The following is a 16,733-nucleotide window of genomic DNA, read 5'->3' on the forward strand; positions in this document are numbered from 1 at the left end:
GCACCTGACATAACTGATTACTTGGTTTATCCTGAAGCTTTGTTTGCTGTTATCTTTTATTATGTCACATTCTCTCATTCATTCCTGCCTTTCTGGCCTCATGTTCTTAGTCTCTTGTATGCTCATCTTTTCATGCTCAACCACTTAATGTTGAGGTTCCTTAGAGCTCCAGAGTACAGGACCTCATTTCCTACACTATGCTAGCACCACAGGTGATCTCATTCACTCTCATACCTTCAATTAACAACTATATGCCAGCGATGTTTAAATTTACAACCTCAGCTCAAAATCTTACTTCTGAGCTCAAGATGCATAAATTCAACCGTTTTGCATGTACTCAAATACCTCAAAATGAGTATGTTCAAAACTGAATAATCTATCCTTTGTAATAAAAATTCTGCCCATAGAGCAGTTCACTGCTCAAGCCAGAAAGCTCGAAGTCATCTTTGATTAATGAGGTATAATAAGTTATATAATTTGCTGATTTTCTTTTGAAGAAGGCAAAAATACTGCCTTTTCCCTCACCTACTACAACATTTCATTGATTTATTCAGCAATTACTGACTGCTTAATATGTACCAGGCACTGTGCTAGGGAAAGGGATTCAGGGTTAGGTACAATTTTGTGCTTGCTCTACATTATAGAGTTTATTTTCTAGATGAGAAGACAGAGCCTTTCTCAGGGTCACTGCTCTAGAGTCTTCTTTTCCTATTCTACCTATTCTTTCAATTACCTACTCTTCATCCTTCAGGTAGAAGCTTCATGCCCTTGATTCATCACCAACTCTCCACCAGGTTTCGAACCTATGTTATTCATTTCCATAGCATTTTTTATACTTTTCCTTTCCAGCATTAATCACATCTTATCATTCGGTTAACATTTTTCTCCCCATTAGACTTGTTAAGTGCCATAAGGGCAGGAATTTTATCAGTTTGATTTAAATTCTGTATCCTTGCCACTGAACACAAAGATCAGCACACTCTAAGAGATAGGTAAATTTTGGTTGAATGAGTGAATAATGAGTAAAAGAAAACAAATACTTATTTCCCAAAGAAACGTTGTAAGAGTGAATTCTAGGGTCTTACACAGAATAATTTTTTTTTTTTTCCCTCTGTACTACAGCAGGAAAAATAGAGTAGGAATTTTGTGGGTACAGTAAATCTACAAAAAATTTTTCAAATCTTTTCCCACAAAATCAGAAAATGCCATCCCCACTATAGAAATTTTTAATTCAAATTCATCTACCAATTCATTCCTTCATTCAGTATTTATCGAACATCTGCCACATGCCAGGCACTACATGCAGCAGGCATCTGTACAACAGTGAAGGAAGTCCCCGCCTCATAGAGCTTTCTTTCCTGTGTGTCAGGAGATAGTAAGTGCTAGAAAGATAAATGAAGAGGGGTAGGAGAGGTAAGGGTGCTGGCGTGAAGAAGCTGCCATTTGACACAAAGTGGTCGGGGAAGCTTGTCTGGTAAGGTCACCATGGAGCAAAGACCTCAAAGGAGTAAGAGAGCAAGCCAAAGGGGAGAAAAGCATTCCAGGCCCAGCACACAGTAAGCACAAAGGCCAGGAAGCAGAGGTCATTTAAGGGACAGCAAGAAGGACAATGTGGCTAAAGAGTGAGAGCAAGGGGAAGAGTAAAAAGAGACAAAGGAATATCGGGGACTAGATCATGGAAAGTTCCAGAGATCATAACTAGGACATCATCTTTTACTCTAGGTAAAGAGGACATCTACTGAAGCACTTTTACAAAAGACTGAAAATATCTGACTTGTTTTAAAGGCCATTCAGGATATGGTGTGACAAGCAACTGTAAGAGGATATGGCAGGTATAGATGCAAGGAGAACAGCTAGGAAGGGAACGCAATAACTCAGGTAACAGGTGATTGTGCCCTGGACTAGAATCATTGTGGCATGAGTGGTATGAAGTGACTATATCTTGGATATATTTTGAAGGTGATGGTTGGGATGTGGGGTATGAATGAAAAAGAGGAGATAAGGAGAGAAGATAATTTGAAATCTGGATCAACATGGGTTCAAATCCCAACTCTGCCATTTGCAAACCACAAAACCTTAGACAAATTACCTAACCCTCTGAAAGTTTTAGCCTCCTTGTGTGTAACGTAGGAATCACCGGTACTTCTCAGGCATTTGTGATTAAAGACTATGTGAAATGTAAGGAAACTGGCACAATCATAGCATGTAGTAGGCAGTCAAAAAGTGGTAGCTCCTATGACTATCATTTTATACAAGACCATTAGACAAGTTATATCTAAATACTGCTTATCCTATTATAGTACAAGAAAGGGAATCATCAGTTAATATTGTTTATTATCACCAAAAGCATTTAACAGTTGCCTAATGCATACCAAAAATTATAAGCTATATAAAAATAATTTCAGTCCTAACTCCTAGGCTAAAGGATCTTGCACTACTGTGGCTCTTGATTCACACATTTTGTATGTAAGAGAATGGATAAAACAGATGTCTTAGGGAGGCAGCTTGGTAGGGGAAGGAGCTAGATTAGATTAGAGGTTGAAAGATGTAAATTTTACTTTAAGATCTGCTAATAACTAAGGAACCCTATGTAAATCACTGAATCAATTTTGGACTTTCACTTCTTCTAAGTAAAATGAAAGCCTTGAATTCTTGCTTACTTTTTCCCCTATTAACGTTCTGCTTTGAAATATTTTGTATTGCATGTTAAATTTATTTATTTAATAAATATATCAAGCATTTACTGCTTCTTTCTTCCATTTAAATTATCCAAAAGCACATACCTACATATAAACAAGTAAAAATCATTAACAATTTCTGTAAGCTGTTAAATATTATAAAAATAGCTCACATACCATATTTCCCTCATACACCCATAGGTTGGGAGATGCCTGACTAGATAGTCTCTAGAGATTCCCCCTGATGTTAAAATTTCAAAATGCTAGGGCACTACACAAATGTAAGATAACACTAAATTGTTATATGTTTAAAGTCTGAGGCTATAATTCTTTGCACCTTTTAATGTGGAAACAAAATACATGTTGCTTTCTTGAAAAATATCTGTGAAAATAATTAAAGATTAATTTTATCGCAAGATACTACAAATGGCTTACTTGTAAAAAGACTTGTGGAAAATCATTCAGGACTGACTCAAGTAACTCGAGGCCAAATGTTCGAGTCATTTCTGTCATGCCCACTAACCAGTAAGGAGCATCAGCATTAACCAACTGACAAAGGTCCTGGGAAAATATAAGTCAAACAATAAATAAAAAATAAATAACACGTTCACATTCTGGAATGAAATGTGCTTTTCAAAACTCACAGTTCATAAAATTTTTAAAAATTCTCTTTTCTTATGTAGTTGTTTTTACTCCTTAGAAACTAAGCATTGGTAATTCAAATTTTGACAAATTGTATGTCTGACTAATGTCAACTCCTAAAGACTCATGTAACTATTGACAATATATAGAGTGTACAGATAAATGGCTAATCTAACATTCTTTTAATGAAAAACCATTTAAAATAACTCTTTAGGGAGCCAGCCTGGTGGCGTAGTGGTTAAGTTCGTGTGCTCCGCACCAGCGGCCTAGGATTCGCAGGTTCGGATCCCAGGCACCGACCTACACACTGCTCATCAAGCCATGCTGTGGCGGTGTCCTACGTACAAAATAGAGGAGGATGGGCATGGATGTTAGCTCAGGGCCAATCTTCCTCGCCAAAAAAAAATTAATAAATTAATACAAGGTAATCCTTCAATCAAAATTAATAAGATTTTTAGTGCAGATGAATCTTACTTAAAAGATTTGTTCATGTTAAGTAATGTAAAAATCAGGTATTTATATAACAAATTATATTAAATAGACCAAGGTTTATCATTTAAATTTTTCTTGTTAAAGGAATTATTTAGTATAACTAGGCATCCCTATTATATCTATTTTCTAGTTCTGGGTTTAATTAACTTTATTTCCTTAAAGTGAAACATAACATTTTATCATGTTAATTAGCTATAGAGGCTCTCTAATGTTTGAGAACTTTGTAAAAATACTACTTTTGACACATTTTAAACAATTGGCACATTACAAAAATTAAATCAGACATAAAATGACAAAATCAAAAATGCACACAAAACTATATTCCATAATAAAAATTATTTTTATCAAGTGAAATACCTGGAAAAGCATATATGCATCTTTAGCACAAGGTTTGAGGGTACTGACAGATCTTCTGTTACTATTTCCTTGAACCAGTACTGGTTGTTCTATAGTATCTGCAATCAAAATAAGATGGGTTTTAGGAGTTCATAATGACCATTAATAAATCATATATACTATTTAAAAAGTATGTTTAAAATAAACACTTGTTTATAGAATTATAAACTTTATTTATAAGTTTGGAACTATGCCTCCAAAGTGAAAAAAATAATGGGAATCTATTTTTATACAAAATGCCATAAAAAATCACTCTTTACTATCTTATATTCACTTTGATAAGCTTAGTATCTTTGTCCATACATTTGATTTTCCCAGTCTCCCATTCTCCAGCTCCTTTATTTCATGCATTTGAAATTCACATGATCTTTGAATGTGCCTTTAAATATCAAACAAACATATAATAAGTTTACCATATGGTTAATTCCTATATCATCTCACCATCTTCAAGAGAATTAACTGCTTGGTCTACCACAACTACTATGTCAGTTACAGGTACTGACTAGCTAGGAAGTAGCTAGAATGATGCTTCCCAACTCAGCATTTCTCTGAATACTAATAAGATACCATCCTCTATAAATTATGACAGGCTGCTTAAATACATGTTGACAATAACTACTTGAAAAGAAAGAGGTTCTACGTATTTCCTACCTTATTAGAAAGTATTTAATCAGATATTAGTCTTTAGAGACACACAGCTAAAATTACCAATCCAGGAATTATATTGAGGTTATGAATATATAAGACATTCCAATTTTTAACTGCCCTCTTTCATACTATAAGTTTAATTCCTTAATATTTCAAACTGCTAGAATTCCACCTGCATTTCCCCTAGGAAAAATGCAGAAAAATCAATAAACCAAAGTCAGTGAAAATATTCTAATAAACTGACAGATTAAGAATGCCTGAAATGAACGTGAAAAATTTGACCAATGGTTAATTTCAGGAAAAGTGAAATAATTACTAGAGTAGGCAGCACTATCATTACTTACTAGTATTGCCATTTTTTACCAGTATTACCAAAAGAATATCAAATGAAATGAAAAATTGCATCAAATCAAGAGTTTAGGAAAAGAAAAACTACATACGGGGAAAAACAGTTTAATTTTTTGTCTCTTGACTATATAAAACAGGTTGCTCATGATGATAGCACCTTCTGAACTTTTCAACTAATCAAAGGAAAAAATTTACTTTTTATAAAATAAGGATAAATGAAAAAAATGTAATTTCTATAGCTAAAAGTTATCAAATTATAAAACTTGTAAAAGAAACAGAGTATATCTGCTCTCTGAAAGGACAAGTTTCTAAGTTTTGGGGACATTTTTTAAATCACAAAGAAAAAGATGTTAAAAATTACAATAAACAGGGGGCCAGACCGGTGGCGCAAGCGGTTAAGTGCGCGCGCTCCGCTGCGGCGGCCCGGGGTTCGCTGGTTCGGATCCCGGGCGCGCACTGACGCACTGCTTGGCAAGCCATGCTGTGGCGGCGTCCCATATAAAGTGGAGGAAGATGGGCACAGATGTTAGCCCAGGGCCGTCTTCCTCAGCAAAAAAAGAGGAGGATTGGCGGATGTTAGCACAGGGCTGATCTCCTCACAAAAAAAAAAAAAAAAAAAATTACAATAAACAGTATTTGACGAAAATATGAAAAGATTAATCATAAATTATATAAATATTCTTGATTAACACATGTTAATAGGCACAGGCAAAAATTCACATGAGGGAAGCCCACCCTTGGAATTTTACCCTAAGAGAAGCAATTCAAATGGAAAAAATACATGTAGGAAGACACTCAAAACAGTACTAAAATATTGAACACAGTGTAAGTGTCCAAGAGACTAGTTCATTAAATATAGAATAGCCACAAAATATAATGCAACCATTAAAATTGAAATTACAAAATGAAAGAATAACACGAAAAATTCATATAATGTAATGTTTGGCTAAAAATACATATAACACAATATTTGGTTTAAAATGTGAAATTATCATCCTTAATATGAAATTGTGCACATATTAGAAATAAACATGGAAAATAAAGAGTCGACTTCTTAGGGTGATAAAATTGAGGGGGATTTATTTTTTTGAATTGCCATTATTAATATAATAATGTCAAAATAAATATATTTTTTAAAGTAGTTCACAGAGCAAAGGCTGAAGATCAGTAAAAGAGAAATCATGGACATAAGAACTACCCACTGTCAAAAGGAAATAACTTTTATCATTTCACCTCTGTGTCGTTCATCCTCAGCAACCATCCTCTCAAAAACCACAGTAACAACTTGTCGCACTGTAGCAGCAGCTGTATTATTTGTAATATTATCTTTTGTGAAGTGTAGTCGAAAACATAGAACGATTGCCTAAAAAAGCAATTTTCATTTAGTGTGAAATAAGATTTAAGAACATGGCTATTACCTTTATTTTATCTGACATAACCCAAAATTAAATAATTTATGTTTGGCTCTTTCAATCACAAACACTAACAATCCCACCCTTTTATACACTAAAACTACAAAATTCCTTAGATTCTGAAATAATTCAACTCTCAGTAAATACCTAGCCACATGAGATTAGCTAAGGTAATGTGAAATACATCTTTCATAATATGGTTCTTTTAACATGTATATAATAATGTGCTGTGCTTTTATTTCCCCATAGTTTGTCACATCACTAATCATCTGGAGAAACACTATATAAATTCGCTAAGCATATAAACAAATAAAAATTCTTTTAAATCAACTTTATTAAGGAGTAATTTATAAACGTACAATAACCTGTATCCCTTTGAAGTATGTAATTTGATGAGTTCTGATAGTTATAGTCACCCATGAAACTACTGCCACAATTGAGATACAAGACATTCCATCACCCTAAGTTTCCTTGTGCTCTTTTGCAGTCCATTCTTCCCTCTGCCCTTGGCCCAGGGTAACCACCCACCTGCTTATTTCACTACAGATTAGCTGGCATTTTCTACAAATAGAATCATTCAGTATGTACTGTTTTATGTCTAGTTTCTTTCACTTATAATATTTGTGAAATTCATCCATGTTGTTCTTTGTATCAGTAGTTTGTACTTTTTTCTTTCTGAGTAGTATTCCATGGTTTAGGTATACCACATTTTGCTTATCCATTTACCTGCTGATGGACATTTGGGTTATTTCCAGGTTTGGGCTACTGTGAATAAAACTGCTATGAACATTCATATACAAGTCTCTGTGAGGACATGTGTTTTCATTTACCTTGGGTAAATAAACACCTAGAAGTGAAATGGCAGGATCATATGGTAAGTATAGGTTAAACTTTTTAAGAAACGGCTAGTTTTCTAAATTGGCTTTACAATTTTATGTTCCTGCCAGCAGTATGTATGAGTTCAGAACTATTCCACATCCTCAACAACACTTGAAATGGTGAGTCTTTTTTAATTTTAGCTATTCTAATGGATGTGTAATGATATCTCCTTGTCATTTTAATTTGCTCTTTCCTGATAACTAATGATCCTAAGCCACTTTCTATGTAATTCATTAGCCATTTGAATATCTTATTTTGTGAAGTGTCTTGTTGAAATCATTTGTCCATTTTTTATTGAGTTGTTTGTCTTATGAATGAGTTGTAAGAGCTTTTTTTAATAAATTCTAGATAAAAATCCTTGGTCAGATATTTTTGAATATTTTCACCCATTCTGTAACTTCTTTTATGGTTCATGGATTTTGTGCCCTACCTAAGACATCTCTGCCTACCCCAAAGTCCCAAAGATTTTCTCCTATGTGTCCTTCTAGAAGTTTTACAGTTTTAAAAGAAGACATTCTTGGAAAAAAACATAATGGTAGTTTAAATTCTATACCTTATATCATATTAAAAATTTTAAGGGAAACAAACCTTTGATACCACTATTACTCTTTAAATTTCAGCATAAAGGAAAGGTACTTGTTATGTAAAAGCTTTCATATGACTCAATTTTGTATTACTTCTTTATACTTCATTTCTCATCCCAAAATATTACATTTCCAAATTAACCAACACACTAAAATAAATCCTATAATTATTTATGGAACTATAATCAGTTCTTATTGTTTGGGAAGGTCAAATGCTAACATTTTATAAAATTTTAAATATATGTATCAGAACAATAACTTGATGGCCAGAAACCAAGAGGAACTCCATACAACAAAAGTATATATAAAAATACATAAAATATTTTATAAAGCAGGTATGAGCTTAAAAGCATAAGCTATTGGCAATTACGTAAAATCTCATTATGACCTAAGAACGTCAAAAGAATAACTTGAAAAGACAGACAGATATACTTTCTAGAGACAGTACACATAGCTTAATGCGACAGTATCCTTTTCTACTTTATAAGCCATCCATCCTTAAAGGCATGCAAATTATAATACAACTATTATTGCAAGTCCAACAGGTTCCTTAAACAACGAACCATTAATTAAAGGCTGTTCTTTATATTACTCTCTATACTTTTTATTCTTTAGAAACATTTCATAATTTAAAAAAACTTTTTAGAGACTGAAATAAATAATAGAAGAGCTGTTACATGTTCCAAAGAGGGCAAGAATGAGAAAGAAATGAGAAATAGCTATCATATAAGCAGCTTATCTAGTATAAACACCAAAAGGACAATTTTCCAGCTACTTGAAGGACAGATTTAAACTCTCTGGCTTATATGTCATATACATGTGAAATTATTTTTAAAAAAGAGGAAGCGAGGGCTCTTACAGGCAATATCCAAGGCAATTGTGGAGAATAGTGATGACTCAAAACGCACTTGTTTCTCTCACTTTCCTCTTCCTCTATTCCTACTCTTCTGCTACTTTTCTTTTTCCATTTCCTATTCATAACTAAGCCTGTCAGCTATACCCAAGTGGCTTCGCTTAATGACTCTAACCTGACTTCAACTCTAATCTGGGGAAAATAAGGCACCGAGAGTTTTTAACGTGCAATGTCCATTATCACAATAGCTACAGGGAAGCTGCTTTTGGTTCAAGCAGCACTAGGCTTTTCTCTTTCAGCCAGTTTATTCAAATGCTGTCTCAAAGTACTTACGAACTTTGGCAAACAGGTTTCCTACCTTAGAGAGTGCCTCGTCATGAACTACTGTATTGGTTGTCAAAAGAACAAGAACTGTTTGAAGTAGCTTAAGTTCTTCCAGACTATTTTCCATTAGCTGCCAAAGCATGTTAATTATATTTCCAGCTGCAGTCTGTAAAATAATTAAATTATTGTCAACAAATAAAATATAGGTGTTCAGGTCCCTAAATAAGAAAAGGTATAGAAATACTACCACACCTGGAAAAAATTTCTTGATCACAAAACCCATGCTTCTATATAGATCTAAATACATGTCCCTCAACCAATTTGAGGCTTACAACCAATTAATTTTCTTCTCAAAAAAATAGATTTCTTTAAAATATAAAATACCATTTGAATATATGCAAATAATACAGTTCTGAAATACCTCAAAATCAAAGCTCACTTCTACAATAATATGAGTATATTTCTTTTGGACATTTATGAATATGGACATATACAAATTATGAGTCTGCTACTGTTTCTTATATATTATCCCACTTACAATATGTTATAGAAAAAACAAAATGTAATTTAAATTAACAACACATTTATAAACTCAATTAAATCTGACATTGTTTAGAATGGTATACTAAAGACAAAAGAATTTACCCCTTCTATTAAAGCACCTTATGGAGTACAAAGTTAAGGTAACACCATTACATGTGAAAGCAGGTGCAGCTTCATAGTGATGAAATATTTTTCCCTGTTTTATCATCATAAGGTTAGATACCAATGATACACTTCGGTCAATGAACAACAAATTATCACTTCAGATAATCCAGGAAACAGTCATGATTTTCCCTCCTACCTTTTTTTTTTTTTTTTTTTTATAATTTTATTTATTTATTTATTTCTCCCAAAGCCCCAGTAGATAGTTGTATGTCATAGCTGCACATTCTTCTAGTTGCTCTATGTGGGACTCGGCCTCAGCATGGCCGGAGAAGCGGTGCGTCGGTGCGCACCCGGGATCCGAACCCAGGCTGCCAGCAGCGGAGCCCGAGCACTTAACCGCTAAGCCACGGGGCGGCCCCTACCTTTTTTTTTTTTAAATTATGAATTATAGTCTCTTCAATGATATTGAAAATTTGCTTGGCTCTCAAAATTATCTGTATTACTGAACTGTGACGGCTTAGATTACAAATGACTTGACAAAATGCACTTCATTTTTATTTATTATTTATGAGTGTTTAATAATGAGACAATTTGTTAATCTTTTAAAATTAAGCCATGCCCTTCAAGCACATTGCTATTCATAAAACTGTTTACATTAAATATCAGGTATGCTTCATTCTCCTCTTCTGAAAACTCCTGATTTTATTCTTAGGTGCACAATTCAGATAAAATCTTCCCATTACCTCAGACACAACTTCGTGTGACATGAGTCTCTGAATGGCGGCCAAACACAGCTGAGTGATCTTCGGTTCCTTGGTTCCACAACCCATCAGAAAAGGCTGAACAACCTCTGAGCTGTGCTCTCTCAATGCTTTATTTAGAACACATATAAAATGATTATTAAATCTAATTCATATATAGCAATATATTTTTTATATAATTACAACCAGTAATGACAATCTCAATAAAAACCACTTTACGTAAAATAAACACCAAAGTAAAAATCAAGTAGTAAGAGTTAAAATACTTTTGACAGATACTACAGACTCTATCTAAACTACACCCCTGAACTACAGCTTTCCCATGCCTTTCTCCTGACACTCTGTATTTTAGTTCTCCTCTATCTGCTGCTATAAACTCTTTAAGGACAACTTCTTACAAGTTCCATCCTGCCTCAGAGGAGCACTCTACTTGTTCAACAGTGCAGAAGGGAAAACATGAATAAGAACTCTAGAGCACAAAAAGTAATTAAAAATAGAATACCCATCATCCCTACCACACTTCTGAATGAATATTCAGAAACTCCCTAGAATTTTATCATATGCCTTGAATTTACATAGCCCTCATTTCTTCTTCAAGAAATAAACGCATTAAAAACAATATTACTTCTCTTATCACTGAAGCATTACTTTAACTGAATGCACATGCTGTAATTCCAAATCTTAATTTAACCCCTTCTACCAATCCAATTCTTTCAGAAGTTTTAAAGTGGCAACAAAAATGTAAAAGGTTAGAAAATGTACAAACTTAATTATACATAATTAAATTTACAAAACAAAATTGAATCATTACACAAAGATGAATAAGACAGGTTTGTCATCCTCAGCAAATTTGAAAAAATAGCATGGAATTTTGAGTCAAAAGAACATTAACCTAATGTGTTTGGAATATGTTTTCAAAGGTACCACACCCATTAAGTATTTTTTGAGTTTAAGACTTGTAATAACACACAATTCTGAGTTTTAACATGGTTTTCAAAAGAAATTGTGAGAAAGTCATCCAGAATCACCATTAAAAGTATAAAACCAGTGTTCACAATAATTTTGTCATTTAAATCCCCACCTTTCTTCTCCCAAAGCTCCCTCCAGGTATGGTAAATGAAGACTACAATTTCCTACAGCACGCTCTGCAGAGGCCCTCAGCCCGCCAGCATACATTACTACAGCACAGCTAAGAGACAGCAAATCTGACTGGCAAAGAAAACAGTGTTTCCAAAAGGGCTCCCTTGCCTTACTTCCTGGCTTGCTGGCGCATAAAGGTTCTGATTCAAACCCAGAGATATAAATTTCTGATAACAATGTCTCAAAACATTGAAATAAATGGTTAAAAGATAACAATAAAGCTCAAAAAATACCATTCTGTAGCAGTAAATATCCTACCATATTTAACCCTGCCCGAATCACTGAAGTATGAGGCTACCCCTAATTCTGCTAAATTCCCAATTATTAAATGTTGTTCAGGCAAATAAAAATTTTCAATAGTAACAAATTGCATTCATAATTTTTGTGACGTTAACGTGCTTCTCATTTGTGTTATATAGATAATAATCTATATAATCATATAGAGTTTACAGGGCATGATGTGGCCCATGTGACACAATAATTAAGTGGCAAAGCCAGAATTTGAAAATGTCTTCTAACTCCTGATTCACTATTCCTCCCACAACATTATGCTGCCACTCTTCAAGGTTAAACAGCACTTGATGCAAATGAAAGTCAGAAGAGTTAAAAATATCTAAGAGGAACCAATGATCCGCACTTTAAAGTGGTCTGCCTGAAATCTTCAGATAAATGAAGGAAAAGGATTCTGTCTTCATAGAAGGAAACATAACGTACTTTCAAAGAATCTCTGAAGACAATGATTTTAAACACACCCATTGTATCACACAGAAACAAAATCAGTGCCAGTTAAACTATGATACAATGCTTTCTAATCACTTAGAATTTTTCCTCATAATTTCATCCTCTAGGCCATTCAGGGCATTGGGGATGCCTCAGTCTTCGAAAGAGTACTTCACTACTGCCTCTGAGATTTTCTCCTAAGCTGATGGCACCCATGCTGCACGTTTTGATGCTGGTGCTTTCTGAACTTACCATAAAATATTAACAGAAAGTTTCTGTACAACAACTAGTGTGACATTTTAAATAGCAATTAAACTTATGTGATATCAACAATGCATGTAACTCACCTGATGTGATAATAATATGAACAACTACGTACAAACTCACAAACACACCGAAAAAGACAGCCACAACACTACCTGGCCCACAGTGATTCTAAGATGCCATCAATTGTAAGATGCATACCAATTTGGGAAATATTCAAATGTGAAAAAACTGTGTCTCATTTGTAAGATGCATACCAATTTGGGAAATATTCAAACGTGAAAAAACTGTGTCCCTTAGAATGAATAAAATAAGGTGAGTTATAGTGAAATGTTGTATACATGTCAGTCACAGTTATCCAAGTCTACCAAGCTGAGATAAGCATAAGGTAGTAACAAAAATAATTTTTAAAAACTTTATTTTAATGTAACTCAAAGAATCAAACATCTCTCTCATCTCCTTCCCACTTGTTTTTCTCCCAGTTTATAGGAGAATATAACGGTCAAAATGAAGTTTCTATATTCTATATTTCTATATTTCATATATTCTATATGATCAACAAAAAAATAAATAAAACCTACTGATCTATTCTGTCTTTCAAAGCACAGTGTGAAAAACAAAAAATATATCCACTGTATCTAGATCACAATACAGTAAGACAAAGATCATATGAAAAAAAGAAGTTATTGATTTTTGTTCTTCTTTTAAAAGTGACAGTAGTCCTAGGAAGCAGAAATTAATCTTGCTCTTCTAATTGAGATACCTGCTCTCTTTTCATATACAGGAATTTTAATGCCATGCTAATTAAGCATAGCTTTATAGAAAAACCTTCCTATGAGTTTAGACTTTAGAAATCATATCAAGGAAAAGCTGTACAGCAATATAAAGACATCTTGTTTTAACCATTTTTTTTTGTCATTTCAGGAAAAAAAGATGAAAAAGTCAACTCTTTTTAATCAAAAATTCTCTATTTCAATTTCCATTAAAATATAAAGATAACTTTTGGAGGTAAGGAAAAAAAGTTTATTTTCTACCTAAGTCCCTTAATAAGCATAACTCCTTTAACAGAATAACACTGTGTGTTTGATGAATATACTTTATTTCCAAATGTTATTAACTGTGAGATCAAATGATGCACTTTCACACACCTGGAAGAGGTCCAGCAGGTCCCCATATCCTAGGGGTTTCCTTGCTCTGAGCAGTTTCACTGCATAATTGTAGTTTTTATCCTGGAAAAAAAGAATTAAACTAGGACACCCCACTATGAATCACATTAATAGGGGTTAATAAGTTTTACTATGATAAATTTTAATGGCCATTAAATAACAAATTATAATTCTTATGAAAGAAATAAAATGTGATGTGTACACAACCGCTATCTTCAAAACCCTTAAAAGCTCGTTATGGGAAAGACTGCTATTCCCAACAACATTAAAAAAATTTTAATGGTTGAAAAGGTCTGAAAATATTTTAAATGATTCAAGAATAGGAGGACAAATAAAAATATGGCTGTTTCATGTTAAAAGCACATTATAGGAAAAGGAAGGATTATTCAACAAATGATGGCTATACAACTGGTTAGTAATTTTGCAAAAGAAAAAAAACCTAGGTCCTCACATCACCCCGTAAATTATTAATTAAGAAAAAATCCAACCATAGGAAAACTACTAGAAAATAAAAATGACTATCAAACATATGGAAGGGCTTCCTAACTAGAGAGCAACAAAAGAAATTAAAAAATTAGATTATGTAAAAATGAAAAGCATCTAGATAAAAAATTAAAAGGTAAATGACTTGCAGAAAATATGATATAAACATGATGGGAAGTTAATTTTTCTGTATAAATAGCTCAAACAATTTGATAAGGAAAACACAAAAACCTCAAAAAAATATAAAATGAAAAAAGGAAATAATATGTTTAGAAAAAAATGTTCAACATTAAAAAGAAATGTCAATTAAAATGAGAAGTCATTTGCCTGTTCAATTACAAAAAAGATTTTTAAAAATAATAATCTAGCAAGAATGTTATAAAAATACACTCACATATTATTGGTAAAGGCATAAACTTTTACCTTTTCAGAAAGCAGTGTGGTGACAAATTCCAAGAACAAGTATATACCCTTTAATTTAATAATTTCATTTCTAGAAATTTATCTTAAAAAAATAATCCTAAATACTGAAACATGCCTAACGTAAAGGAATGGTTAAATAAACTACAGTCACTTGCTGAAATACTATGGAGCAATTAAAAAAATCAGAAAAGATGGCATCAAAGAAAAATATTTATGATACAATAAAAGGTAGGACACAAATTAAAATTTTAAAAAGTAAAAAAAAAAAAAAAAAATCCAAGGAAAAAGAATAAGTAAGAACACCCTACGTTGTAGAGAAACTATGTAATCTCTCTGGCCCACTCGATCAACTTGTGAGCACGGCACTAGCCACAGCCCCGTGTCTCCTAGCCTGGATTCTAGGAATTGCCTACCAGCAGACTTCTGCCTCATTGATGGTACAGTGAAGTGTATCTTCCACACTGCTGTCAGAGTAACTTACATAAAAATATGAGCATGCATGTGTTACTCGCTTCCCTAATTCAAACTCTTTCCACCCAGTTGCTCAGGATGCCGCACAAAGGCAGCACGTGAATAGCATATCCCAGCAGACCAAGCCGTTGTACACCGCAGGTACTTAAGCAACCTCCTTTACTTTCCGCTTCTACGCCTTTTTTGTCTGGCTAACTCCTTTCTAAGCTTCAAGTCTCAGCTTCAGATTCCCAGGCTGCGTTTGGTGCCTTCTCTATGTTCCCATAACAAGCCTGTCTATACTACCGTACTGGCATTTACCACACAGTCGTGGAATTCTCTGTTTAGAGTCTGTCTCCTTCATTACTCTGTTATCTGGCTGACATGAACTAAATATGACAAAATTCACGTACTCAAATAATCATAACATGTTAAATTAAAGACAGGCAGAAAAACACATGAGAGGCGGTAATAAGAGACTTCACTTGCATTTTGGAGTGACTCACTTATTAGCCTGCATTTAATGAGGGCTTACTATTTCCCATGCAATGTGCTAAATACTAGCAACATAAGGAAGAACAAGATATTGATCCTGACCTCAGGGAGTATGTCATCTGGAAGGGAAAATTTCTAGCAAAGGATTTCAAAAAGCAAACGGAAGAGCAGGTAAGCTAAACAGAATGAATGACACACACTTTTCAAGCATATTTTTTGTATTTCCATATAGACTATAAGTGAATTATATTACCCATCTTTGTATCTCCCCTAGTGATTCTTACATAACTATTTCCTTATTAAGAATATGTTGTATGATATACTCTATAGATGTTCTTAAAATATAACAAGTATATGTATTGATAAGATAGAATATACTAAATAAAATCAGAGATTTTAATGTCAGAAAAAAATTCCAAAGTACATTTACTTATTGCTTCTTAAATTAGAGACCTTTTAGTAACAAGACCATGTAGATATGAGAGAAATTGTATGAGAAGAGGACACAAATCATACGTAATGATTACCCATGTAAAAATTCTGCATGTATACTGACAGTAGCTGAAAGCAGCCATAGGTAAATGTAACTGTTATGATTTTGAGTAGGGGTTAAATATACAAACTTTATTGACTTCCTTGTTTCAAATATTTATTCTAAAAACAGATTCTCTGCTTATGTAATTTTTGAATAACATAAGCCTTATTAGTCAATTTCAAGTATATTGTAAGCTGAGATAATAAAAACAATTAGTCATATATGGTAGTCAAATGTAAGATTAAGGCATTTTGCCTGTAAATGAAAAACTTGATGCTGCTATCTCTCATTTGCAGAGTTTTATCTTTAAAGAAAAAGGAGATTTGGAGATAACGATCTGTGTATGTGAATCAGTGCTGACATTACCTGGCATAGCATTCCCACTTCTGTCA

General features: G+C 33.4%; 1 protein-coding gene across 6 annotated transcripts in view; it reads right to left on the reverse strand.

The window, feature by feature from the left end:
• MON2 (MON2 homolog, regulator of endosome-to-Golgi trafficking) overlaps window positions 1-16,733 on the reverse strand; it is a 101,454-nt gene that overhangs the window by 67,647 nt on the left and 17,074 nt on the right. For 5 of the 6 annotated variants that reach the window (XM_058557741.1, XM_058557740.1, XM_058557739.1 and 2 more), the window contains 5 exons: window positions 10,648-10,775; window positions 9,291-9,422; window positions 6,438-6,567; window positions 4,170-4,267; window positions 3,114-3,239 (listed from right to left, as the gene is read on the reverse strand). In XM_058557741.1, coding sequence (XP_058413724.1) covers window positions 3,114-3,239; window positions 4,170-4,267; window positions 6,438-6,567; window positions 9,291-9,422; window positions 10,648-10,775 — 614 coding nt within the window. Of the gene's footprint in view, window positions 1-3,113; window positions 3,240-4,169; window positions 4,268-6,437; window positions 6,568-9,290; window positions 9,423-10,647; window positions 10,776-13,937; window positions 14,019-16,733 lie in introns of all 6 variants that reach the window. The other variant, XM_058557742.1, reaches the window with a different exon arrangement.

This window comes from Diceros bicornis, chromosome 17, assembly GCF_020826845.1.
Source record: "Diceros bicornis minor isolate mBicDic1 chromosome 17, mDicBic1.mat.cur, whole genome shotgun sequence".
NCBI lineage: Eukaryota > Metazoa > Chordata > Mammalia > Perissodactyla > Rhinocerotidae > Diceros > Diceros bicornis.